This window comes from Pteronotus mesoamericanus, unplaced genomic scaffold, assembly GCF_021234165.1.
Source record: "Pteronotus mesoamericanus isolate MK-2021 breed Mesoamerican mustached bat unplaced genomic scaffold, CSHL_Meso_final scaffold_165, whole genome shotgun sequence".
In the NCBI taxonomy this organism is placed as follows: domain Eukaryota; kingdom Metazoa; phylum Chordata; class Mammalia; order Chiroptera; family Mormoopidae; genus Pteronotus; species Pteronotus mesoamericanus.
The window spans coordinates 8667057-8694071 of record NW_026555307.1 but is presented as its reverse complement, the minus strand read 5'-3'; the positions used below and the strand labels follow the sequence as shown (position 1 = coordinate 8694071).

At 38.5% G+C, this 27015-nt stretch overlaps 1 protein-coding gene across 1 annotated transcript in view; it reads left to right on the top strand.

Annotated features, from left to right (window-relative positions):
• The first annotated feature begins 2062 nt into the window (after nucleotides 1-2062).
• Nucleotides 2063-27015, top strand: part of ZNF527 (zinc finger protein 527) — a 43168-nt gene continuing 18215 nt past the window's right edge. Inside the window, exons 1-4 of the mRNA XM_054589090.1 lie at nucleotides 2063-2248; nucleotides 5174-5248; nucleotides 8913-9039; nucleotides 9644-9739. Coding sequence (XP_054445065.1) covers nucleotides 5216-5248; nucleotides 8913-9039; nucleotides 9644-9739 — 256 coding nt within the window. The 5' untranslated portion in view covers nucleotides 2063-2248; nucleotides 5174-5215. The remainder of the gene's footprint in view (nucleotides 2249-5173; nucleotides 5249-8912; nucleotides 9040-9643; nucleotides 9740-27015) is intronic.

Below are 27015 nucleotides of genomic sequence, written 5' to 3'. Positions count from 1 at the left end.
ATTAACTTACCATAATTAACCTCCTGTTTGAAATTCCCACTGTAGTTCTGCTTTCTCGACCAAACTCTGTTGGTTAGTCCTACCACAATTTTTTTTTTAGCAGTGTAACTACTTATTTAGTTGGCATACTTTGAGGAACACTGCCCTACTCTAATGGAGATAACTGGGACTTGGTGATTTGAGATAGGAAAATAAAGGACAAAAAGTCTTCCTATGATCGATTACTGACATATGAAGAGATGGTCATATATATATACAAAGTTTCTCTGAAGGCATACCTTGCCAATCCAGAACAGGTCATCTTAAATTTCTAACACTTTGGTTTGAAATGTGCAAGATGATCTCTAACCTGTATGGTAATCAAGTCCAGGGAAGAGATATTTGATGTATGTACCAGTACCAAATCATAATTATCATCCAAAGAATACCTAACTAGTAAATTTCCCCATTAAAGCAATCCAACTATTAAATTTTTATAGAACCTTAAAAACAAAAACAATTGCTTGCTTTTTTTCCTCAAAGTAACAATGCCCAATTTCATAACAGCAAATCTCTTCAGCCCTAGTAGCCAGACTCCCTTTGTCCATGAGTCTCTGGCTTAAGCCAGAGAGCTCTTTGTGGGGAGGGGATTAGAGAGATTATTCTCCAAGGATGGGTTTTCATTTCAAGAACTTCCTCTTTCTTCCACATATCCATACTTACCAAGATTTTACCAAGATCTTGACTTGGTAAACAGTGTGCACCTTCCAGATCTCCCAGGGTCTAGTGAGGGGAAAGAATGCTGCATTTTTGGAACTTTCACTGACAAAGTCTCTTTATCTTCTCAGCCTGACTTTAACCTTTGACTAAAGTGTTTGCCTTTGCATCACACAATTTTAGCAAGAATATTGTCAAGCAGGTTTAGCCAGAGTTCTTGATATGTCATCACAGTATCTAATTAAATTCCTTATCTACCCAGGCAATAAATGATCACCCTGGCCTCCCCTTGGCAAGAATCTTGTTGGTCAGTCTAGTGAGAATTCCTCCCTACCCTGAAATTTCCTCTTTGTAATTTTCCATACACTGACAACCTCCCTCCACAACTTGGTCCTTGCCTATAAATCCCCACTTGTTCTTGCTGTATTTGGAACTGAGCCCAATTCAATACTGATTTCTCTATCCCTATTGAAATAGTTCCTGAATAAAAAATATCCCCCTTCCTACTTCAATTACTGTTCATCTCTGTTTTTAACATCACTCAGGATCTGACATTTATCTTTCTGACTGTGAGAAGCCTCTTAAGCTGGGCACTAATTAAAGTGGTAAAGTGAAAAGGTGGAAGCAGCCACTGGCTACAACATAAAGGCCTTTGGTGCAAATAAGCATCTTTCTACAAATGTAATCTAATTACCCTCCTGTTCTCACATCCCATCTGGTGCAAGTAGAAAAGGGATGTAAAAAGGAAGGTAACAGTAAGTCTGCCCATGGCTGGGATAAGGGATGGAGTGGGGATGGGAGAACAGTTAGGTCTGGAGACAGTCACACACGGAGACACATAAAGACTTCTTCCATGGATTCAATCTTAAAGGCAAGACTAGAAACAAAGTTCTACTCCCTGTCAGAGGTAAACTCCTGCGACCTATGGGATAACAACACAGTGCAGAATCGGTCAAGCCCAAAGTCGGCCACAGTACTCTCATACACCCACAATCACTCACATTCTCAGCGTGATAGACCCACAATCTGTCACGCAATGACTCCCAATAACAGAACGTGATTTTATATACAGAAACTCACTGCACTAACAGAGCCCGTCACCCCCTGGTGCGCATGCACAAAAGTGTGCAGCGACAGTCACATACAAATCTCCACACCTGAGCATACAATGGCAGACGCGCAGCTTCACCGGTTCCACACACGCAGTCGCTCAGGGTCTCCCTGAGTCGCACACAGCCCTCTGGTACCCGAACTTAAGTCCCCGGCAGCCCGTAACGCAAGAGCGAAGTGGACGCGGGCTTGGTCAGTCTGGGAAATGTAGTTCAGCAAAGAAAGCCATGGCGCAAAGCCTGCTGGGGCTGGCAGTTTACGGAGTCTCGAGGGAAAACTGAGTAGGTAGTTCAAGTCTCTGCAACTGTTTGTATCTGCAGACGACTTCTGAGGTTCAGCACACCTCAACCTCCACCTCTCCCCTCACCGCTGGTGGTTCTGGGAGGCGACGTCGCGGTTCTTGTATCATTCGTTGGGTTTCCAGAACCCGTGGTTCCGATAGGTGAGTTGGGCCTGACTTCGCGCGGGAGCCAGAGGTTAGAGACGGGCTTGGAGTGGACAGGCTGGGACGCGGGCGGCGACCAGGCAGGTGTCGTTGGGGAGATTATGTGTAAGTCATTATGTGTAAGTGTGTGAGAGGTTGCGGGTGTGACAATGTGACTTCGTGTTTCAGTATGTGTGTGTGTGTGAGAGAGAGAGAGAGAGAGCGAGAGAGAGAGAGAGAGAGAGAGAGAGAGAGATTGAGAGATTGTGAGAGAGATTGTGTGCCACTGTGACTGCCTACTCTGGTGTAAAGCTGGAGTATGCGTGTGTTTGTGTGTGACTGTCCCTGCAGGTACAACTATGTGTTACTGCGAATAGGTTTCTGAGAGACTGTGGTGTGACTTGTGTATGTATGTGCTTATGTTTGGCCACTTGCCTCTGTGGATATAACTATTTGAAAGTGTGGGTCAGCAGGTGTGCCCATGACCTTCTATCTCTGCAGGTAAATTTTGTATGGGTAATTGTAATAGAATATGTGGTCTCTTGTGATATGTAACCATGATTATGTGCCACTGTCTCTTTGTTGGAGTAACCGTATAGCATCGTCTCTGGCTTTGTGTTAATGTGTATGTGTGTGACATTATGGGTATGATTGTGTGAGATTTTGTGTATGTATGTGTGGCGTAATATGTGATTGTGAGGCACAGGAAGATTTAAATTACTTGCCCAAGTTCACACAGTTAAAAGTGACAAAACTGGTATTTGAACCCATGCTGTTTGGTCCTGAGGTCCTTGCTTTTAATTACTAAAGTGGAAGACTGGAGGCCCTAGTTCTGAGGCTGTTGGAAAGGATTGTTTGGGGTCTTGGACTAGGAACCTTTGGGACAGGGGAACGAAATCTGGGTCTCTTCCTTCATTCCCTTTGTGATTCACAAGAGCAAGTCTGAAGACATTGAATTGAGACCAACCTCAAATTGGCTGCCTCTAGGATAGGAAAGGCCAACCAGAAAGCTCAGTCATCTTTCTCCTCAGGGCATGGAATTAAAGATTTTAGCATTTTCCTTGCCAGGCTTTTACATGTTTGGTGCAGAGAGAGGCTGATCTTTTGTTTGGCTGTTTTTCTGATGTACTAAGTGAGACAAAATTTTGGTTCTGACTTTCTCAGTTAATAAAGAAAAATACTCTCTTATTTCCTTTCTGAATGTGTATGTAGAATCCAAGTGGAAACAAGGGTGACACTTTTCTATGCCTGGAGCTGGCTCATGCAGTCTTGACAGTAAGGAAAAAAAGGTCTTGAGACGTGGATTAACTTTCCCAAGGTGATGTAGATAACAGTGAAGGAGTAGGGAGTCTGTGAACTGGTTGGGGGCTATACAACACTAAGTCTTTAACATGACTTTGTTTCTGATGGCTCATCTCAAACTTGGAAAGTATTACCCAAGGAATACACAGCTATTTGCAAACAGAAACTTAAAATACAGTATTTTATTTTATGGCGACCCATAGGGCTCTCAGATGCTGAGAAGACTTTTAGTCTTCCCTCAGGCTACTAAGGATTTTATGGAGAATTTCAAGCTGCATTGCACTAAGGAAATAACTTTGTTAGAGACTGAGCTGACTAGTTTAGAATAGCCCAGAATTAGGGGTCGTGTATCCTAAATTCTAATTCAAACACAACCATTCTCATTTTCAGAATGAAGAAATGTTGGCTCTGAGAGTACAAGGAACATATTTGAGGCTGTGGAATTTGTTATTGGTTTAGTGTTAAAATTTGGCAATGATTGCCTCAGGCTGCATTTCTGTGGAGTAATAATGCTAACACCTGCCATTTCTTAAAGATGCTTCTCTAAGAAATATATGGCATTGATTTCTCAGTTTATGTTGAATATTTCGCAGTCAGACATCATGGCCTCTTGGAAGAGAACCAGTTTTTAAGTCACACTGTGATTCGACTCTTATGACTTTGAGTTAATTACTTAAGTTTTTTGAACCTTAATTTCAGTTGTTGGTAAAATGGGAGTAATAACACCTACCTTTGCAGTTTTGTGATGATTAAATAAGATAACAACATATGCAACGTGTAACAGTACTGTATTACAGGAGGCACAGTAAGATTTATTTATTCACTTATTACATATTTTTTGAGCACTTACAATGGTTTTAGCTTTATTATAGCACTAGAGATAAACCGTATTTTGCTGTGTATAATGTGCACCCACATAATTCAGATTATACACGGAAATTAGTACTACCCATGTATAATACACATCCTTATTTTCTCCTCAAAAATTTGGGCAAAAAAGTGTGCATTATACACGGCAAAATATGGCCCTTGTGGAACCAATAAGTTCTGGCTCTCTTAGATCTTACACTATTGATTGGAAAGACAACAATAAGTAGGACAAGAAAATAAGTACCGTATTTGATGATGTTAAATACTAAGAAGAAAAATAAATCAAGATAAGGAAAAAGAGACTGGAAGGGAGGGTCTTGTTAGAATTTTTAGGAAAGTTTCTCTGATATGGTGACAACTGAGCACAGGTAGCAATGAAGAAAGGGAGTGAACCAAGAATGGGAAAAGAAGAGGCAACAGCCTTGGAAAAAGAGTGCACACAGTTTGAGGAACTACAAGGAAACCTGTGAGCCTACATTGGGGTGAGTAAGGGGGAGAAGGATAGGAAATGAGGTCTAAAGGGCAGCAATGACCAAATCATAAACTGCCATAGGATGGACTTTAGATTTTGGTGAATTCAAGCTATGTATTCTTATTATCAGTCAGGACTTCAGGGATTAAGATCAACTTTAGCCTTTTCTAAAATCTTGGAAGTGGTAGGGCTGAGACTGTGGGGACCATTAAAGGGGCAATAGTTCTATCTTTTTAAGCCTAAGGTCAGCAGCAATGGAATGGTCTGCCATTTTTTCTTCTTTAACTCTCCCATCTCAGGACTTTGTTCTCCAAAAGAGAAAACTGAAGAAGGAAGGAAGAATGGCTGTTGGAATTTGTAAATCCATGTCCCAAGTAAGTTGATTTTTTTTCACTTTGTTTCCAGAAATTCTACCTCATTTTTTAGGACTTTGGACAACAGAGAGGGTCACAGAGAGCCCTGTGAGCACTCTCTCCACTTTTCTCTCTCCACATTTGTTCATATAAACATGTAGTATCTTTTTTACTCAGTGTTATGCTCAGTTGTGTGATGAAACAGAACCCTCCTCATTGGATGGGTCATGATCAGTTGTATTGGAGATGAACATAAGTGAAACAAAGGACAGAGTGTGATTATTGAGTGTCTTATTAAATAGGGAGGTCAAGGATGGCCTTTCTGAGGAAGTGACATTAAAGCAAAGAAATACTTCAGTGAAAGTACAGAGTAAGTTTAATGGAGATCTAGGGAAGAGCTTTAAAAGTAGAAGCAGTAGCAAGTATGAAGTTACTATAGTAGAAGCATGTTTGATCTGTACTCAGAATAGCAATGAGCCAGTATCATGCAAGGCAGATAAGCACTGTGAGGTCAGAGGAGTATCTGGAGAACAAATTATGTAGGCCCTTGACGGTCATGATTGGGACTTTGAGTTTTGTTCTAAGGGTGAAGGAGAGCCATTGGAATTTTTGTGATTTGTTTGGTTTATGTTTTAAAAGGAAAAGAGGTAGCAGGGAAGTAAGGGTGGAAGCAGGGATACTAAGCAGGGAAGCAATGCAGTAATCCATTTAGGAGGTTGTAGCTGCTTGGACCATGGTTGCAACATTGGAGCTGGTGTGATTCTAGGGTTGATTGTGAAATGTGAGAGGAATAAAGAAGTCATGGATGACTACAAAGATTTTTGATCTGGGAAACTGTATTAATGGTCATGACATTTATTGAGATTAAAATATTGAGTGGGGTGAGATGGGAATCAAGAATTTAGTTCTATATGTATTAAGTTTGAGAGACCTTTTGGATATCCAAGAGGAATATTGAGTATATATCTGGAGTTCAGGACTGGAGATGTGAATTTTAGTCTCATTAGTATACTTAAAGCCATAGGACAACCCTGACCAGTGTGGTTCAATTGGTTGGGCATTGTCCCCGAAAGTGAAATGTTGCTTGTTCGATTCCTGGTCAGGGCACATGCCTAGGTTGTGGGTTCAGCTCCTGGTCAGGGTGCAGTCCCTGGCTGGGGTGTATATGAGAGGGAACCAATCCATATTCTCTCTCGTATCATTGTTTCCCTTCCTTTCTCCCTCAATTCCCCTTCCTCTATAAATAAATTTTAAAAAATTGTTTAAAGCTATAGGATAGGATGAGATTATTCGGAGGATAGGACTGTGGTGAATGTAGGTAGGAAAGAGGGCCAAGGACTGAGTTTAGGGCATTCATCATTTAGAGGCTGACAAGTACAGGAAGAACTAGCAAAAGAGACTGAGAAGGACTGATGTAGAAGGAGAACTTGAAGAGTATGGCTTCTGGAAGTCGAAAGTAGAATATCTTCAAGGAGGTAATGATCAACTGAGATACATCCTTCTGAGAGAGGTTAAGGAAGATGAAGACTGAGAACTGGCCAATAGATTTCGTAACATGGAAGCTACTGATGCCCTTGAAAATAGCTGGTTTATAGAGTGGTTGGGATAAAAACATCACTGTAATAGATTTAAAAGAGAATAGAAGGCAAAAAAAAGTGAGAATACAGATAATGAATCTCTATTTTCTATGCTGTCCAGTAATGTACCCAGTGATCACATATGAATACTCCAAATTGAGATGTGCTACATATGTATAAAACACATACTAGATTTTGAAGATTCAGTATGAAAAAGAATGCAAAGCATTGATAATTTTATATTGATTACAGGTTGAAATGATATTTTAGATATTTTTGGGTCAAATAAAAATAGTATTAAATTAACCTTATTATATATACTTTTTAATGTAGCTACTGAAAAGGTTTAAATAACATGTGTCTCACGTTGTATTCTATTGGACATTACTGATATAAACAACTCTTTGGAAATGTTTTGTTATTGAAAGGATAGAGAAATGGGACAATAGCTAAAGTGAGATCATGGAAAGGAATTTGTTTATCTATTTATAGACAGAAGATATTGCATCAGCTTACATACTGATAGGAATAATCAAGTAAAGTAAGAAAATATTTGTAACATGAGGGAGATATTTGTTATCTTTATGATGTTTACAAAGAAAAGAGGAGACAATGTCCTTATATGGACAAGTGGAGTGACTGGTTTTATTTAGGAAGCCTAGAGTTTTATCTGTAGTAATAAAGGGAAGGCCAAATATATGAGTACAGATCCAGGTCAGTAAACTATGGGGGGCTAGAGGATGAAGTTCAAAGTGAGAACAGGGGAGGACTTGGTGGTAGTTAGAGAGACAGAAGGTATGAAATAGTCATGAGGAAGTGGGAGAGTGAATTTACTAGAAAGTATGTTAGAGTTGCCTAGAGGTGCTTTTGTGTGATCATCTCGTCATATCCTAAAAGTACACTGAATCAGCATGTTTATCAGTCAGGGTTCTGGCAAGAAAATCAAAAGGGGGCTATTTAAAGTATACAGAGAAACTACAAAGAATAGTGCTACGCCCTGGGGTAAAAGCAGAGGTCCCTTACTAAGTTTAGGCCTGAATCTGGAGAAAGAGATATCTGAGTGGGGAGGTGCTGACAGCCACTGTGACCTTTGATTGAAGGGCAGAGACTACTCAGGCTGGTGCTGCAAGGAAGGAGCCAGGAGAATATACATTGTATCTTGCTCAACTCACTCCTATGTTTTGCATATGGCTTAACCCAACTGAAAGTGAGGTGGTAAAGGCATATGATGTAGTCAATACAGGTAGCATCCCACAACGCGGAAGTGTACAGGAGCGCATGGAAGTTATACAACACTGTAGTTGTATGATTTTTTTTCTGTTTTTTCTTTAAAATACATTTATTTGTATTTTTTTACATTGTAGAATAACCATATTTGATATTATTTTTAACAAAAATTAAACCATTCTATGCAAAATAGAATTCTGTCATTTTTAAGCATTGAGTATTCTTCTTTCATAGGGTGTATCATAGAAATCGCCATATATTCACTAAGTGACAACTATTTCCTGAGTATTTACAATGTGACAGGTTTTGTAATAGACACTGGATATACATGAGCTTATAAAACATATATCCTTCCCCTCATACAGCTTATTTAGATCAGTGATATAGCTTAAACTCTAATTTTTTGGACATGTAAGTTTTTTTTCTAGATTTTTTTATATTACCTTCCAGTCTAAATCTCTTCATATATACTTCATTATTTCTTAAGATACTCTCCTGGAAGTTTCTCCTCATGTATGGAGTCTAAATTGCAGGCCATATCCTTTTGTTAAAGCCCAATTACAGGCCTCTTTCACTACTCTGAGGCTGATATCTCAGTTTGGGGAATAAAAAGAAATTCTATAAGAATGTCTTGATATGTATATGTATATGTAACATAAAACTTTGCCTTTACTCGTATACTTTCATGTCATAAAACTCGCGTTTCATGTAGTGAACTAATTTTCCCTGTCCTTTTTCTTTCACAAAAATGTATATTTTCAAGAGGTAAGTCTGTTTTTGGTATTTCTTTTTGTCTTAAAATATTTGACAAACTGAAGCATCTACTTGTTTCCCAATAATGATTTTCCTTGTACCACTTATAATTTTTTTTTTAATTTCAGGGGTTGGTAAGCTTTAGGGATGTGGCTCTAGATTTTTCCCAAGAGGAGTGGGAATGGCTGGACCCATCTCAGAAGGACTTATACAGAGATGTCATGTTGGAGAACTACAGGAATTTGGTATTGCTTGGTAAGGATGTCCGTCTCCCTTAACTCAAAATCTTCCCTTGGGGGTGTTTCTGCTTCCTCCTTTGGGAATATCTAAGACATCTAAGTACTTAGCTGAGGACTACTTCTGTCCTCAGGAAATGACCTCAAGTAGTTTTATAGTTAGAAATTAATAACTCCCTTTGCTGTAGAATGATGGTTTGGAATAGTAGCACCAGTATGGCATGAGGATTTGTTAAATTGCAGATTATAGGGTTCTACTCTAGATCTACCAAATCATAAACTCTGGGGATGGGCTTAGTAGTCTGGGTTTTAATGAGCCCTCCGAATGATTCTGATGCCCAGGAAAGTTTGAGAACCATTGTGGCTTCTGATTAGTAGGTCTGGGTTAGGGACTGAGCATTTGTACTTCTGACAAGTTCCAAGGTGATGGTTCTTCTGTTCTAGTACTTTGAGAACATTGCTATGTAAGAAGTCATATCTTCCATACAAACATCATTCCATTCTCTAGCCCTTCCTCTAACGTCCTTTCTTGCCTAATGACCAAGAGATTGAGTATTAAGTTCTGCAACAGCTATAGCATATTGTGTCTTTCTCTCTTGCTCTCATTTTTCTTCTGTAAACAGGACTCTCCATTTCCAAGCCCAACATAATCTCCTTATTGGAGCAAGGGAAAGAACCTTGGATGGTGGAAAAAGAGATGTCAGATGGTCAATATACAGGTGAGCGACAAGGAACTGGGAAGGGTGGGCTGTTGTAAGGTGCCAGGCCAAGTGGCCTGGCTATCCTGACTCCAGAAAAAAACTGAAATCTTTTTAGCATGCTCTTCCTTAAAAACCGCACCTACACCTTGGGTTTTTTCCTTCCTATTTCTATCAAATAATTCTCTCTAAAATACTTATGCCTACACCCTGAATTCCAGTCCTTCCTAGCTCTTCTTTCCCATTTATACATTTATAGATTTATTTTTAGAGTTTTTCTTTTTATGAAAATTACTATCAAAGTTATATATGCACAGTGTTTAAAGAGTCAAGTGATTTTTGTAAGGCTTATTCCTTTAAAAAAGGGAGTCTTTTGCCCTGCTTCCCAGTTCCCCTCTTCCTAGAGGAATCCACTTACTTTCTTTTGCAGTTTCCTTTGTGTTTCTAGCAAATATGTTTATGTTGCTATTTTGTGATTTGCTTTTTAAAGTTTAAGACTTGTCAATATCTTCTCACCAAGATAATAAGAATTTAATACTTTTTGATCCTGAATCTAACACATATGCATCTGTGCATGCACACACCTATCTCCCATCTCCCAATGTCAATCTCACCAAATCATAGTTTTGATTAAAATCACAGTCTACTGTTTACATTATTATTGATTTTAAGGCTGGTCATAGCAATGCTGGTGAGTATAAAGATCACTTTTTCTGTATAACTTTTATAAATCATTTAAAAAAATTTTTCAATTATAGTCGACATACAATATAATGTTTCAGTGTATACTTGAATGATTAGACATTATATGACTTACTAGGTGACCATCCTGATAATTCTTATAACCATCTGACACCATACATAGTTATTAGAATATTACTTACTACATTCCCTATGCTGTACTTTACATTCCCATGACTATTCTTTAACAACCAATATGCACTTCTTAATCCCTTCACCTTTTTCATCCATCCACCAAACACCCTCCCATCTTCCAACCATCAAAATATTCTCTGTATCTATGTTTGTTTTTGTTGTTTGTTCATTTGTCTTTTTTTATTCAATTGTTGATAAATATGTGTTTATTGCCATTTTATTGTTCATATCTTTTGTCTTTCTTCTTCTAAAAGAAGACCTACTAACATTTCATATAATACTGGTTTGGTGGTAATGAACTACTTTAGCTTTTTCTTGTCTGGGAATCTATCTGTTTTTAGATTCTAAATGATAGCTTTGCTGGGTAGAGTAATCTTGGTTGTAGGTTTTTTTCATTATTTTTAATATTTCTTGCCAATCTCTTCTGGCTTGCAAAGTTTCTGTAGAGAAATCAGCTAACAGTCTTTTGGGAGCTCCCTGGTAGGTAACTGTTTTCCCTTTGCTGCTTTTAAGATTCTCTCTTTGTCTTTAACCTTTGGCATTTTATTTATGATGTGTCTTGTTGTGAGCCTCTTTGGGTTCATCTTGTTTGGGAGTTTTTGCACTTTCTGGACTTGTATGTATTTCCTTCACCAGGTTAGGGAAGTTTTCTGTCATTATTTTTTCAAGTAGGTTTTCAATTTCTTTCTCTCTTCTCCTCTTGGCACCCCCATAATGCAAATGTTGGTATGTTTGAAGTGGTCCCAGAGGCTCCTTAAACTGTCCTCATTTTTTGGGGATTCTTTTTTCTTTTTGCTGTTCTGACTGGATGCTTTTGCTTCCTTATATTCCAAATTGCTGATTTGATTCTCAGCTTCATTACTGTATTATTAATTACCTGTAAATTATTCTTCTTTTCAGTTAGTGTATTCTTCATTTCTGACTGGGTCTTTTTTATGATTTCCATGTCTTTTTCTTTATGCTGTTGAAGTTCTAAGTTTCTTCAGCTTCCATATAACTAGTGTTTTAAACTCTGCATCTGGTAGATTGTTTGTTTTCATTTAGTTCCTTTTCTGGAGTTTTGTTCTGTCCTTTCATTTGGGACATGTTTGTCTCCTCATTTTGGCAGAATTCCTCTGTTTGATTGTTTATATTAAGTAGAGATGCTCTATCTCCCAGGCTTTGTAAAGTGGCCTAATGTAGTAGGTCTCCAGTAGGGTCCAGTGGCATAGCCTCCTTGTTCATCTAAACTGGACACTCAGGGTAAGCCCCCATGTAGGCAATATACACCCTCCTGTTGTAGTTGAGCCTTGATTGCTTTTGGCACATTAGTGGGAGGGATTTGTACCAAGCCAATCGGCTGCCAGGACTGGCTTCGACTGCTGTAGAGTTTCAGCTCTGCAGATGCCCATCCCATGGAGCAGGGCTTACTTCAGTGGGGCTTTGATGCCCATTGAGTCTGCCCCTTGAGAGTGTATCTTATGGAGGAGGTTACAGGGTGCTTCAACATAGTCTTAAGCTGTGCACTGGGTATACTGGCTCTGGGGCATCTCAGGATATGCAGTCCCCGATCAGCTGCCACCTGTGTTCTGCCAGGAGTCACTTGGCATGAGCTACACAGTGATCTGCATATGGGTGCTACTTGTGCTGGGCTTGGAGGTATCTAGGAGAGGCCAACCTGTGATGTGGTTGTGACTAGTGCTGGGCTTGGGGCCACTTAGTCAGAGGTATGGGACACACAGAGGCCAGATGCTGCTTGCTTAAGAGATTTTAGGAAAATTTGAAGCATAAGCTAAGATAGTCCATTCATACAGAAAAGCCACTGGAAACTATCTTGGGTGGAACTGCAAGTTGGGTGGAATAGGGTCTCATGTAATCACCAGGATGGGGCTAACTGTGTTACAATGGCCTCTGTCAGTGCTCCTGTCTTGGGGAAAGCTGCCCCTCTATCTCTTGCACTGACACCAGGCATATCAGCGTCTCCCGTATGTCTCTGGTGCCTTTGGAGCTGATGCCTCAGAATCGGAACTCAGAATGAGCGAGTCCAAGTAAGTCTGCATATGGCCCTTTAAGAGGAACTACCTGGGATTCCAGAAACCCCTTGTCACACTCCCATCTGGTTTTTACAGCCAGCAATTGTGGGGACTTCTCTTCCTGGCACTTGAACCCTGGGCTGGGCAGCCTGGTGTGAGATTGGGACCCCTTGCTCCTTAGGGTGGACCTCTGCAGCAGAGATATGTCTCCTGATTTTTCTCTACCAAAGGTGGGTGTGGGGCCAGACCATTCACATCTCCACCCCTCCTACCAGTCTTGACATGGCTTCTTCTTTATATCCTTAGTTGTAGGACTTCCATTTCAGCTAGATTTCAGGCCATTCTGAATGATGTATTTTCTGTAGTTCAGTTGTAATTTTTTTTAATCCTCACCTGAGGATGTTTATGGATTTTACAGAGAGAAAAAGGAAGAGAGAGTCAGAGAAAAACTTTGATGTGAGAAACATAGATCTGTTGCCTCACATATGCATCCTAACTAAAGATGGAACCTGCAACCTCGGTATGTGCCCTGACTGGGAATTGAACACACAACCTTTTGGTGTATGGGACAGTGCTCCTACCAACTGAGTCATGTGGCCAGGGAATAATTAATTTTTTTTAAAATTTTAGAGGGAGAGAGGAAATGAGAGAGAGAAACATCAATTTGTTGTCCCATTTATTTATACATTCATTGGTTGCCTCTTGTATGTGCTCTGACTGGAGGTCTAACTCACAACCTTGGCATATCACAACAATGCTATAAGCAACTGAGCTGCCCAGCCCAGTCCTAGCTGTTATTTCTTTGTGGTTGTGAGAGAATGTGAGTACCACATTGATGCTGCCATTTTGACTAGACTTTTTATTGTGCCTGTAGTTAATAATTATCTGGAGATTTTGTCTATTTGTTTTTCTCCTTAATTTAAGACACTCAGACACATTGGGTAATCTGTTGATTTTATTATCTAGGAGAAGGTCCCAGAGTCTTCAGATATACTTTGCTCTGGACAATTGTCTCATTACATCTGCATCAACTGATTTGGGTTTATTTGATTTTTTCTCATGATTAGATTGAGCTTTAATGCATTTTTTAAAATATTGCCATGAAAATAATGCTGTGTTCCTCTCAGTTCATTATACCAAGTGATTCATAATGTTAATGTCTTAATATTGATGTTAACTTTGAATACTTGGTGAAGGTGGGTGTCTGCCTAGTTTGTGAACTTAAAGTTACAGTTTTTAATTAATAAATATGTTGGAGGAAATACTTTGAGACTATTCCCATTCTTCTAAAACTTTTGTTCACCAATTTTAGCATCCATAGGCATAATAGATTAAAAAAAATTGTTTATTGTTCCAATACATTTATCTCCCACCACCACTCTTCCTGCCCCATTCACCACACCCTTCCCCATTCCTTCCCCACCTTGGCTTTGTCCATATGTACATTACACCAGTTCCTTAATCTGACCCTTCCCTTTCTATACCCCTAAACCCCCCTCCTTCCTTCCCTCCTGACCCTGTTGGTTTCTTCTTTCTTTTATTGTTGCTAGTCTTCTTTTCCTTACCTGCTTGCTTTTCTGATTAGGTTCCACTTGTAGGTGAGATCATATGGTATTTGTCTTTCACCCCATGGTTTATTTCACTTAGCATAACGCTCTCCAGTTCCATCGATGCTGTCGTGAAGGGTAGCAGTTCTTTCTTTCTTTCTTCTGTGTAGTATTCCATTGTGTAAATGTATCATAGTTTTTTGCTCCACTCATTTACTGATGGGCACTTAGGTTTGCTTCCAGCACTTGGCTATTGTAAATTGTGCTGATATGAACATTGGGGTGCATAGGTTCTTTTGAATTGGTGTTTTGGGATCCTTAGGGTATAATCCCAGTAGTGGAATCGCTAGGTTGAAAGGCAGTTCCATTTTCAGCTTTTTGAGGAAATTCCAAGCTGTTTTCCACAGTGGCTGTACCAGTCTGCATTCCCACCAACAGTGTACTATGGTTCCCTTTTCTTCACAACTTCTCCAGTACCTACTGTTCCTTGATTTGTTTATGATGGGCATTCTGACCAGTGTGAAGTGGTATCTCATTGTGGTTTTAATTTGCATTTCTCTGATGGCTAGTGATGCTGAGTATCTTTTTATATGTCTCTGGGCCCTGTGTATGTCCTCCTTGGAGAATTGACTGTTCAGATCTTTTGCCCATTTCTTAATTGGATTGTTTGTCTACCTGGAGTGGAGACATGTGAGTTCTTTGTATATTTTGGAGATCAAACCCCTGTCTAAGTTATCATTGGCAAATATATTTTCCCATATGGTTGGCTCCCTTTTCAATTTGATGATGTTTTCTTTAGCCATAAGAAGCTTCTTATTTTGATGAAGTCCCAATTGTTTATTCTTTCCTTTATGGCCTTTGTTCTAGGGGACATACCGGTGAAAATATTGCTGCATGGGATATCTGAGAGTTTCCTGCCTGTGTTCCCCTCTAGGACTTTTGTGGTGTCGCAACCTACATTTAAGTCTTTCATCCATCTTGAGTTTAATTTGTGTATGGTGTCAATTGGTGATCGAATTCCAATATTTTGCATTTCCAGCTCTTCCAACACCATTTGTTGAAGAGGTTATTTTTACTCCATTTTATGCTTCTGTACCCTTTGTCAAATATTAATTGACCTTAGAGACAAGAGTTTATTTCTGGGTTCTCTATGCAGTTCCATTAATCTATGTGTCTGTTCTCATGTGAGTACCAGACGATTTTGATTACAGTGGCCTTGTAATATAGTTTAATGTCAGGTATTGTGATCCCTCCTAGTTTGTTTTTCTTTCTCAAAATTGCTGTGGCTATTCAGGGTCATTTATGGTTCCATAAAAATTCCTGAAGTGTGTGTTCTATGCCTGTGAAATACATCGTTCATATTTTAATAGGGATTGCATTGAATCTATAAATTGCTTTGGGTAGTATGGACATTTTGATGATGTTAATTCCTCCAATCCATGAACACAGTATATGCTTCCATTTATTTGTGTCTTCCTTAATTTCTTTCTTCAGGGTTGTATAATTTTCTGCGTACAGGTCTTTTACCTCCTTGGTTAAGTTTATTCCTAGGAATTTTATTTTTTGTGTTGCTATAGCAAAGGATATTGTTTTCCTAATTTCGGATTCTGATATTTCATGTTTTTGTATACAAAAATACCTTTGATTTCTGAATACTGACTTTGTATCCTGCTGTTTTGCCAAATTCACTTATTAGGTTGAGTAGTTTTTTGGTGGAATCTACAGGGTTTTCTATGTAAACTATCATGTCATCTGCACGCAGTGATAGTTTTACTTCCTCCTTTCCAATTTGGATGCCTTTTATTTCTTTTTCTTGTCTGATCACTGTGGATAGAACTTCCAATACTATGTTGAATAGAAGTGGTGAAAGCAGGCATCATTGTCCTGTTCCTGATCTTAGTGTGAAAGCTTTTAGTTTTTCCCATTGAGTATGAGGTTGGCTGCAGGTTTTTCATGTATTCCCTTTATTATGTCGAGATTTGTCCCCTTTATTATCACTCTGCTGAGTGTTTTGTTCATAAATGGGTGCTGTACCTTATCAAATGCTTCCTCTGCATCTATTGATATGATCATGTGATTTTTGTCTTTCCTTTTGTTTATGTGATGTATCACATTTATTCATTTGCGAATATTGAATGATCCTTGCATCCCTGGCATGAATACTGCTTGATCATGGCAGATGACCTTTTTGATGTATAGCTGGATGTTGTTTACCCATAATTTGTTGAGGATTTTAGGATGTATTTTCATGAGTGATATTGGACTGTAGTTTTCTTTATTTTGTCTTTCTTCATCTGGTTTTGGAATTAGGATGATGCTGGCCTCATAAAAAGAGTTTAGGAGTCTTCCCTCTTGGATTTTTTGGAATAGTCTGAGAAGAACAGTGGTTAGCTCGTCCTTAAATGTTTTGTAAAATTCTTCTGTGAAACCGTCCAGTCCAGGGCTTTTGTGTGCAGGGAGTTTTTTGAATACTGCTTCAGTTTTACCAGCTGTTATTGGTTTCTTCAGGCATTCTGCTTCTTCATTTAGTGTTGGAAGGTTAAATTTTTCTAGAAATGTGTCCATTTCATTGAGGTTTTCAAATTTCTTGGCATATAATTGTTCATAGTAATTTCTTACAATCCTTTGTGTTTCTGTGGTATCAGTTGTTATTTCTCTTCTTTCATTTCTGATATTATTTATTTGGGCCTTCTCCCTTTTTTTCTTGATGAGTCTGCTTAAAGGCTTGTCAATTTTCTTTATCTTTTGAAATAAGCAGCTCCTGGATTGATTGATCCTTTGACTTGTTTTAGTCTCTATATCATTCAGTTCTGCTCTGATCTTGATTATTTCCTTTCTGCTACTTGCTCAGGGCTTTTTCTGTTGTTGTTTCTCTATTTCTTGAAGCAGGAGGGTTAGGTCATTTATTTGAAATGTTTTGATTTTTGAGATAGGCCTGTATTGCTATGAAATTCCTTCTCAGGACTGCCTTAGCTGTGTTCCATAGGTTTTGGACTGTTGTGTGTTCATTTTCATTTGTTTCCAGAAACTTTTTGATTTTTTCTCTTATCTTATTATTGACCCATTCATTGTTTAACAGCATGCTATTCAGTCTCCATGAGTTTGAATGTTTTTGAGTTTTTTCCTTGATGTTTGTTACTAGTTTCAAGCCCTTGTGGCCCGAGAAAATGCTTGTTATTATTTCGATTTTCCTGAATTTGTTGAGGTCTGTCATTGAAAATGTTCTGTGTACATTTGAAAAGAATGTGTATTTTGCTTCTTTGGGATGAAAGGTTCTGTGTATGTCCATTAAGTCCATTTGACCGAATGCGTCATTCAGTTTCACAATATCCTTGTTGATTTTTTGTTTGCAAGATCTATCATATATTGACAGTGGGGTGTTTAAATCCCCTACACTCAGTGTGTTACTGTCTATATCTTTCTTGAAGTCCTCCAAGAATGTCCTTATATATTTAGGTGCTCCTATATGGGGTGCATATATGTTTACAATGTTTATGTCTTCTTGATTGATTCTTACTTTGAGTATTTTAAAGTGTCCTCCTCGGACTTTGTTTTGAAATCTTTGTTGTCTAAGTTATTGCAACCCCTGCTATTTTTCCCTGTCCAGTTGCTTGGAATATTTTTTCCATCCTTTTACTTTCAGTCTGTGTAGGTTCTTTGTTCTGAAGTGAGTCTCTTGCAGGCACCATATGTATGGGTCATATTTTGTTATCCATTCAGCTATTCTATGTCTTTTGATTGGGGCATTTAATCCATTTTCATTTGAAGTTATTATTGATAGGTACTTATTAATCTTTTCCCTTTGTACCTGTGATCTTCTCTTTCTCACTCTTTTTCTTCATCTTTTTAAAGCAGTTCTGTTAGCATATCTTGTAGTGCTGGTTGGTGGAGGTGTACTCTTTTAGCCTTCTTTTCTTTGGGAAACTCCTTACTTCACCTTCCATTTCAATTGAGAGCCTTGTTGGGTAGAGTCTTGTCTGCAGGCCATTGCTTTTCATTACTTGGAATATTTCTTGCCATTCCCTTCTGGCTTGCAGTGTTTCTGTTGAGAAATCAGAGAATCAAGATGGCAGAGGAGTGAGTGGAAGTCACATTGACCTTCTCCAAGGACCAACCTGGAATTACAACTAAGTTGTGGAGAAATCACCTGGAACAAACAACTGAACAGTAGTGAGAGAGGAGCCTTGTAACCTCAGAGAGAGAAGAATTGGCTTTAGCACAACCAAACTGGGAAGGCGTGCAAAACAGACTAAGAAGGCAGGCCAGGTGTCCATGGGCGGCAGCACAAGAAGGATATTGCAACGGCCAGTTGGATGCCCCCAAGAAGAGCGGGGTATAAACCAAAAGTGGGGATCTCTAGCCCACAGCACCAGAGCCCAAAAGATACACAGAAAACAGCCAGCTGAGAAAAGCAGCTGCCAGAGACAGGCAGCTGGTGACACAAAGAACCGTTTAAAGGGCCAAGGCAAAATATTTATTTGCAGCCTCTTACCCTGGTCTCCAGCATTGGCGGGGGCAGAGTGGGCCAGAGATGCCTACTAAGAGACTGGGGAATGAGGCTTTGGGGAGACAACTGAGAGAGTAGCCGGCAGGATCTTGGTGATCTTGGTGCTGGCTCATCCCCCATGTGGCAGCAGCCATCTTGCTCAGGCAGAGACCACTTGCTCTGGGCGACACCTGTGTCAAAGGACCCTATAGCCCCACCCCCAGGTGGGATTCCACCCTACCCGGTGCTGTGTAAGCTGCCTGCTGTGTGCAGAGTGGCAGCCACAGACAGTACATCCCTGGCTAAAGGGGATGCAGAGAGGTCTGGCGACACTTGAGGAGAGACTGGGGACAGAGGCTTTGGGGAGAGAATAGAGAGAGTAGCTGGCGGGAAACCCAGTGAGGACTCCTCCCCCATAGGGCAGCAGCGTGAGAGGATCCAATAACCCCACCCCCAGGAGGGACTCCGCCCTACCCTGAGCTGTGTAAGGTGGCCTGCTGAGTGCAGAGTAAATAGATTAACAGCTGAAGGAGACAGCCACAAACAGTTGATTACTGGAAGTCTCAAACAGACTGCCTAAGGTCAGACAGGGTCAACATCTGACATCATCAGAGGCAGATCCAGAAACTACAAACAGCGGTTTCCAACCAGAAAACTTCACACCACAAACTCAGGAAATCACGACAGATCAACTTAAGAAGCAGAAGCCAAAGAGAAGAGTCTCAAAAATAATGGGAAGACAAAGAAATACGCCCCACTCAAAGGGAAAGGAGCAATCCCCAGAAAGAAAACTTAATGAAAGAGAGGCAAGTAAACTATCAGATATTTAGTTCCAAACAATGGTTCTACGGAAGCTCAATGAGCTCAGTGAGCTCAGAGAGAATTACCAAAATCTACAGGGAAACTATGGGGAACTAACTGCAAACTATATCAGCATGGAAAAGGACACAGAAACTACCAATAAGAGACACGAGGAATTGAAGACTACAATTTCTGAATTGAAGAGCACAGTAGAAGGAATCAAAAGCAGGCCAGATGAAGCTGAGCACCGAATCAGGGAGCTGGAGGGTAAGGGGGAAAAGCTCCCAGAGAGAGCAAGACAATGAAAAAAGACTCAAAAAGAATGAAGAGGCATTGAGGGAAATGCAGGACAACCTGAAATGTAATAATATCCATATAATAGGGATACCAGAGGGAGAAGAGGATGAGGAAGGGACAGAGAACCTGTTTGAACAAAGTCATGATGGAAAACTTCCCCAACTGGAGGAGAGAAAACGTCACACAAATGCAGGATGCACAGAGGGTCCCATTCAAGAAGATCCCAATGGGGCCCACTCCAAGACACATCACCATTCAAATGGCAAATATCAAAGACAAACAGAGAATCCTAAAGCAAGCAAGGGAGAAAGAGCTAGTAACATATAAGGGAGCCCCCATACGGCTAGCATCTGACTTCTCAACAGAAACACTGCAAACCACAAGGGAATGGCCTGAAAGATTCCAAGTCATGAAAAGCAAAGGCCTGCAGCCATGACTGCTCTACCCAGCAAGTCTTTCAGTGAAAATGGAATGTGATATAAGGACTTTCCCAGACAAAAGAAGGCTTAAAGACTGTACCTCCACCAAACCTGCACTGCAAAATATGCTAAAGGGACTGGTTTAAGGTGAAGAAAAAGTTTCTCTGAATACCCAGTTCCTTTCAGAGTTGCCAATACTTGAATTTACCAACATTTTTAATACTCATTAATCTGAGTGTGACGATGATGTTATTCCAATTGTTCCTTTACTATTTGTTGAAACTAAACCTGTTTTAGTATATTTCTTGCCTATTTGTATTATTTAAAAAAAGCTTTAAATGACTTTTTGGTATTCTTTATCCATTTATTGATTAAAGGTTTGTAGAATTTTTTTCCCTAAAAGCAAAACAAAACAAAAAGCCTTATTAACTATGTTTTAGACATGTTGCAAATACTTTTCCATTCTATTCCTTGTCCTTTAAGTTTTATATATATATTACTGTATAGTTAAATGTTTATTACACTCATATTGTCAATATTTATAACTTCTGGGTTTGAATATTTTACTTCAAGTCATGAAAAATATTAGTTCTATTTTCTTCTAAAACTCCTTAGATTCTACATATTGATTTTTAACTCACCTGAATATTTCTTGTATAATGTGTGAAATAGGGCTCTATATTTGTTTTATTTCAAGTAATAGTGGTCTATGCACCTTATTTGTTGAATAAGCCTTATTTTACCCATTGATTTGAAATATCAACTTAATCATATATTATAGTGTTAGACAGATATATACATTTGTCTCTAGAATTCTCATTATATTTCATTGATCTAATTGATTATTTCTGTGCTGGTGTCATGTTGGTTTAATTGCTGAGACTTTATAATGGTTTTAATTTTTTTAATATTTTATAATTAACTTTGACATTTAACAAATAAATAAAATCAATCTGCATTTAAGGATGAAAGAAAAAGAGAGAGGGAGAGATAGAGCTCCTACCTTTTGCGACAACATGGATGGAACTGGAGGATATTAAACTAGGTGAAATAAGCCAGTTGATGAAAGACAAATACCATATGATCTCACCTATAAGTGGACTCTATTCAACAAAATAAACTAATGAGTGAAGTAAACCACAGGCATAGAAACATGCATCAGACTAAAAGTGACCAGAGAGGATGGGGAAAGAGGACAATGGTGGAAAGAAGAGAAAGGGACTAGATAAGGAACACATATGAATGACCCAAGGACATGAACAACAGAGTGGGATTTGACTGTTGGATCGGGGGGTGTGTTTGGGATGGGTGGAGGGAGATAAAAGGGTAAAAATTGAGACAACTGTAATGGAAGAAACATGATGTATAATTAAAAAAGAGTTAAAAATATTTAGATAATAAAACCAAAGTTGTGGGAAAAAAATAAAAGTTCCAAGTTTAGTTGTTTGAGGATATTGCATATTGTTTTCCACAGTGGTTGCACCAGTCTGCATTCCCATAAACAGTGCACTCTGGTTCCCTTTTCTCCACATCCTTGCCAGCACTTGTTTGTTGACTTATTAGTGATGGCCATTCTGGACAATGCGAGGTGATATGTCATTGTGGTTTTAGTTTGCATCTCTCAGATAGGTAGTGATATTGACGATCCTTTCATTGTGTATTGGCGATCTGTATGTCCTCCTTGGAGAAATATCTATTCAGTTTCTTTGCCCATTTTTAATTGGATTGTTTGACACCCTGATGTTAAGTCAGATGAGTTCTTTATACATTTTGGAGATCAAACCCTTGTCTGAGATATCATTGGCAAATATGTTCTCCCATAGAGTCAGTTCCCTTTTTGATTTGCTAATGTTTTCTTTAACCATGCAGAAGCTTTATAACTTGATGTAGTCCCATTTCTTAAATTTTTCCTTTATTTTCCTTGCCTGGGAGGTATGTAAGCAAAAATATAGCTGTGTGGGGTAATGGAAGTTTTCCTGCCTATCTTTTCCACTAGGGCTTTTATGGTGTCACAACTTATAATTAAGTCTTTTATCCATTTTGAGTTTATTCTGGTATATGGTGTAAGTTGGTGGTCTAGATAAAAAAATTTTGTTTTGCATGTACCAGTACAGTTTTTCAATACCATTTATTGGGGAGGCTATTTTTACTCAACTTCATTCTCCTGCCACCTTTACCAAATATTAATTAACCATAGAACCGTGGGTTTATTTCTGGGCTCCCTTTTCTGTTCAGTTGATCTATGTGTCTGTTCTTATACCAGTACGAGAATGTTAGATTACAGTGGCCTTGTAGTGTAGTTTGATACTGTGATCTCTCCTACTTTGTTCTTCTTTCGCAAGATTTCTGAGGCTATTTGGAGTCTTGTTTCCATATAAATTTTTGAATTATTTGTTCTAAATCTGTGAAATATACCATTGGTGTTTTAATAGGAATTGTGTTGGATTTGTAGATTGCTTTGGGTAATATGGACACTTTGATGATATTAATTCTTCCAATCCATGAACACGATATATACTTCCATCTATATGTATCTTCCTTAAGTTATTTTCTCAGAATTCTGTAGTTTTCCAAGTATAGATCTTTTACCTTCTTGATTAATTTTATTCCTAGGTACTTTATTTGTTGCTATAGTAAATAGGTTCTCTCCCCACCCCGGATTCTGTTTCTGATATTTCATTGTTGGTGTACAGATGTGCCCTCAATATCTGAATAATGACTTTGTATTACACTGTTTTGCCAAATTCACTTCTTAGTTTGAGTAGTTTTTGGTGGAGCTTGTGGGATTTTGTGTGTACACTATCATATCATCTGCAAACAGTGACAGTTTTACTTCTTCCATTCCAATTTGTATGACTTTTGTTTCTTTTTCTTGTCTGATCACTGTGGCTAGAACTATGTTGAATAGAAGTGGTGAAAGCAGACACCCTTGCTTTGTTTCTGATCTTAGTGGGAAAGCTTTTATCTTTGCCCATTGAGCATGATTTTGGCTCTAAGTTCCTTGTATATGGCCTTTATTATGTTGAGGTATGTCCCATTTCCTCCACCTTTGCTGAGTGGTTTTATCATAAATTGGTGTTGTACCTTATCAAATTCTTTTTCCACATCTATTGATATGATCTTTTGAGTTTTGTCTTTCCTTTTGTTTATGTGATGTATTATGTTTATTGATTTGTGAATATTGTACCATCTTTCCATCACTGGGATGAATCTCACACGATCATGGTATATCATCTTTTTAATGTACTGCTGGATGTAGTTTGCCAATATTTTGTTGAGGATTTTCGCATCTATGTTCATCAGCGATATTGGCCTGTAATTTTCTTTCTTTCTTGTGTCTTTATCTGGTTTTGGGATTAGGATGATGCTGGCTTATAAGAAGAGTTTGGGATCCTTCACTCTTCTAGGCTTTTTTTTGGAATAATCTGAGAAGGACAGGGGTTAGCTCTTCCTTAAATGTTTAGTAAAATTCTCTTGTGAAACCATCTGATCCAGTGCTTTTGTGTCCTGGAAGTTTTTTTATTACTGTCTCAGTTTCACTAGTTGTTATCTGTCTGTTCAGGCTTTCTGCTTCTTTTTGATTCAGTTTGGAAGATTATATGTTACTAGAAATTTGTCCATTTAACCTAGGTTGTCCAATTTCTTGGCTGCAGTTGTTCACAGTAATATCTTACAAACCTTTAATTTCTGTGGTATCAGTTATGACTTCTCTTTCACTTTAGATTTTATTATTTGAGGTCTCCCACTTTTTCTTAATGTGTCTGCATAAAGGCTTGTTAATTTTGTTTATCATTTCAAAGAACCAACCCCTGAATCTATTGATCCTTTGAATTGTTGTTTTAGCCTCTATGTTATTTAATTCTGTTCTGATCTTGATTATACCCTTCCTTCTACTTGCTCTGGGCTTTATTTGTTGTTCTTCCTCCAGTTCTTATAGATATAGGGTTAGGTTATTTTTTTGAGACTTTTCTATCTGTTTTTAGGTAAGTCTGTTTTGCAATGAACTTCTTTCTCAGGACTGCCTTTGCTGTGTCTCATAGGTTTCAGGCTGTTTTATGCTCATTTTCATTTGTTTCCAGAAACTTTTTGATTTCTTCCTTGATCCCATTGTTACCCCATTCATTGTTTAATAATATGTTTTTCAGTCTCCATGATATTGAATGTTTTGTAGTTATTTTTTGAGGTTGGTTTCTAGTCAGCCATCGAGATCTGACAAGATGCTTGATATGATTTAAATTTTCTTGAATTTGGTGAGACTCATTTTGTGTCCTACCATGTGGCCCATATTTGAATGTTTCATGTGCATATGAAAAGAATGTATGTTTTGCTTCTTTGGGGTGAAAGGTTCTGTACATATCAATTAAGTCCATTTGATCTAGTGTGTCATTCAGTGTCTCAATGTCCTTGTTGATTATTTGTGGAAGGTCTACCCATCGTTGACAGTGGCATGTTAAAATCCTCTACAATTACTGTATTGCTGTCGATGTGAAGTCCTTCAATATTTCTCATATATTTTAGTGCCCTATTTTGGGTGCATATATGTTTACAAGGCTTATATCCATTTATTGGACTATTTCTTCATGTATTATGAAGCCACCTTGTATGTCTGTTATTGCCTTTGTTGTGGAATATATTTTGCCTGATAAAAGTAATGCTACCCCAGCTTTTTTTTTCATGTTCATTTGCTTGGAATATTTCTTTCCATCTCTTCCCTTTTAATGCGTATAGATATTTTGTTCTGAGTTGTGTCTCTTGTAGGGAGCATATATGTGGGCCATGTTTTCTTATCCATTCTGCTGCCCTATGTATTTTGGTTGGAGCTTTGAACCATTTACTATTAATATTATTGATAGGTACTTATTCATTGCCATGCTTTCCCTTTGTACCTGTGTTTCTCTCTCTCTCTCTCTCTCTCTCTCTCTCTCTCTCTCTCTCTCTCTCTCTCTCTCCCCTCTCTTCATCTTCTTAAAGCAGTCCCTTTAGCATATTTTGCAATGCTGGTTTGCTGGAGATGTATTCTTTTAGCCCCTTTCTTCTGGGAAACTACTTATTTCACCTTCCCTTTAAATGAGATCATTGCTGGGTAAAATAGTCTTGGTTGCAGTCCTTCGAGTCTCATTACTTGGACATCTTCTGGCCATTCCCTTCTGGCTTATAGAGTTACTCTTGAGAAATCAGTTGATATCCGTATTGGAGCTCCCTTTTATATTCCTAGCTGTTTCTCCCTTGCTGTTTTTAAGAGTCTCACTTTGTTTTTAAATTTTGCTGCTATAGTTATTATGTGTCTTGGAGTAGGTCTCTTTCGGTTCATCTTATTTGGATTCACTGTGTTTTCTGGACTTGGGTAACTTTTTCCCTCACTGTGTTAGGGAAGTTTTCTGCCATAACTTTTTCAAACAGGTTTTCTATCCCGTGCTCCTCTTTTTCTCCTTCCGGTATCCTTGTGATGAGAATATTATTACATTTCCTGTTGTCATGCCATTGCCTTAAACTATCTCCATTCATTTTGAGTCTTTTTTCATTTTGGTGCTTGTCTAGGATTTTTTTCTACCTTGTTCTCCAACTTGCTGATTTGATCCTCTGCTTCATCTAGCTTGCTTTTAATTCCTTCTAGTGTATTCTTCATTTCAGATATTGTATTCTTCATTTTTCCTGGTTCTATTGATTGTTTCTATGTCCTTTTTCATGTTGATATAGTTCCTAGTAAGTTCCTTGTAGCTTCCTTATAGTTCCTTGTAGTTTTGATGACCTTCTTGAGCATCCTTAGAACCATTATGTTTCTCCGTGTCTGATAGATTGCTTGCCTCAATTTCATTTAGCACTCTTTCTATGCTTTCCTCCTTTCCTTTCTATTAGGGGTTATTTCTTTGTCTTCCTATTTTAGGTTATTCTTGTTTGTTTTTGTTTATTATGTTGATCTGCTTTGACATCCTGTCTTTGTGAGGTGTCCTGTGATAGAAGACGTGTGGGACTCAGGGGTGCAGTTTGCTTGATCCCCTAAGCTGCATTCTCTTGGGATGCCCTTTATGTCATTTATGTGGGTTCTCTTGTTGTAATTGGGTTTTGGGTGTGGTTTGGTCATTCTTTGGAGGGCACTTCCCACCATCTGGCTGACTTAGAGTCACACCACCCACCACGTCTTTTGTGCTGTTGTACAGGTGCTGACGGAACTAAACCAAACACCCCAGGAAACAAAACCCATGTACACAATAAAAATCCCCACCCACAACCACACTATTTACAGCAAATGGGCAAATATTAATAAAGGTGTAAAGAGATGAAGGCTATTATAAGAAAAGAAAAACAAATATGAAATGACTAACTGAAAGAAAAATGATTTTGAGAAGGCAGAGAGGGGAGAAATAATAGAAGAAAATTGAAACAAGGCAAAGAAAAAAGAAAATAGAATTTGCAACATAAATAAAAAGGGGGTGAAAGAAGGCAAAATGGAGTAAGAAAATAGAAGAGTATAGTATGAGGCTTAAAAATTTTTTTAAGTGAAGAAAATAGGGACCAAATTGGAGGAAAAGGTCCACTGCCTCAGTACCACAACAAATGAGCAATGATTAATACAGGTGGAATGGAATAAGAAGATAAAAAAGAATGGAAAATAAAGTTTATGGGACATCTAAAGGAAAGTGATTTAGAGATGGTAGAGAGAGAAGAAATGATAAGAGTTAAGAATGAAAACCAGGCTAAGAGAGGGAAAAATAAAATTTAAAGTGAAAAAAGAAAGGGCAGAAGGAAGGTAAAATGGAGTAGGAGAGGGAAATATTAAAATTTGAGATTTGAAATGTAAAATTAATGAAGGTCTAGGAATAAAATTGAAGAAATGCAACAACAACCACCATATCAACAG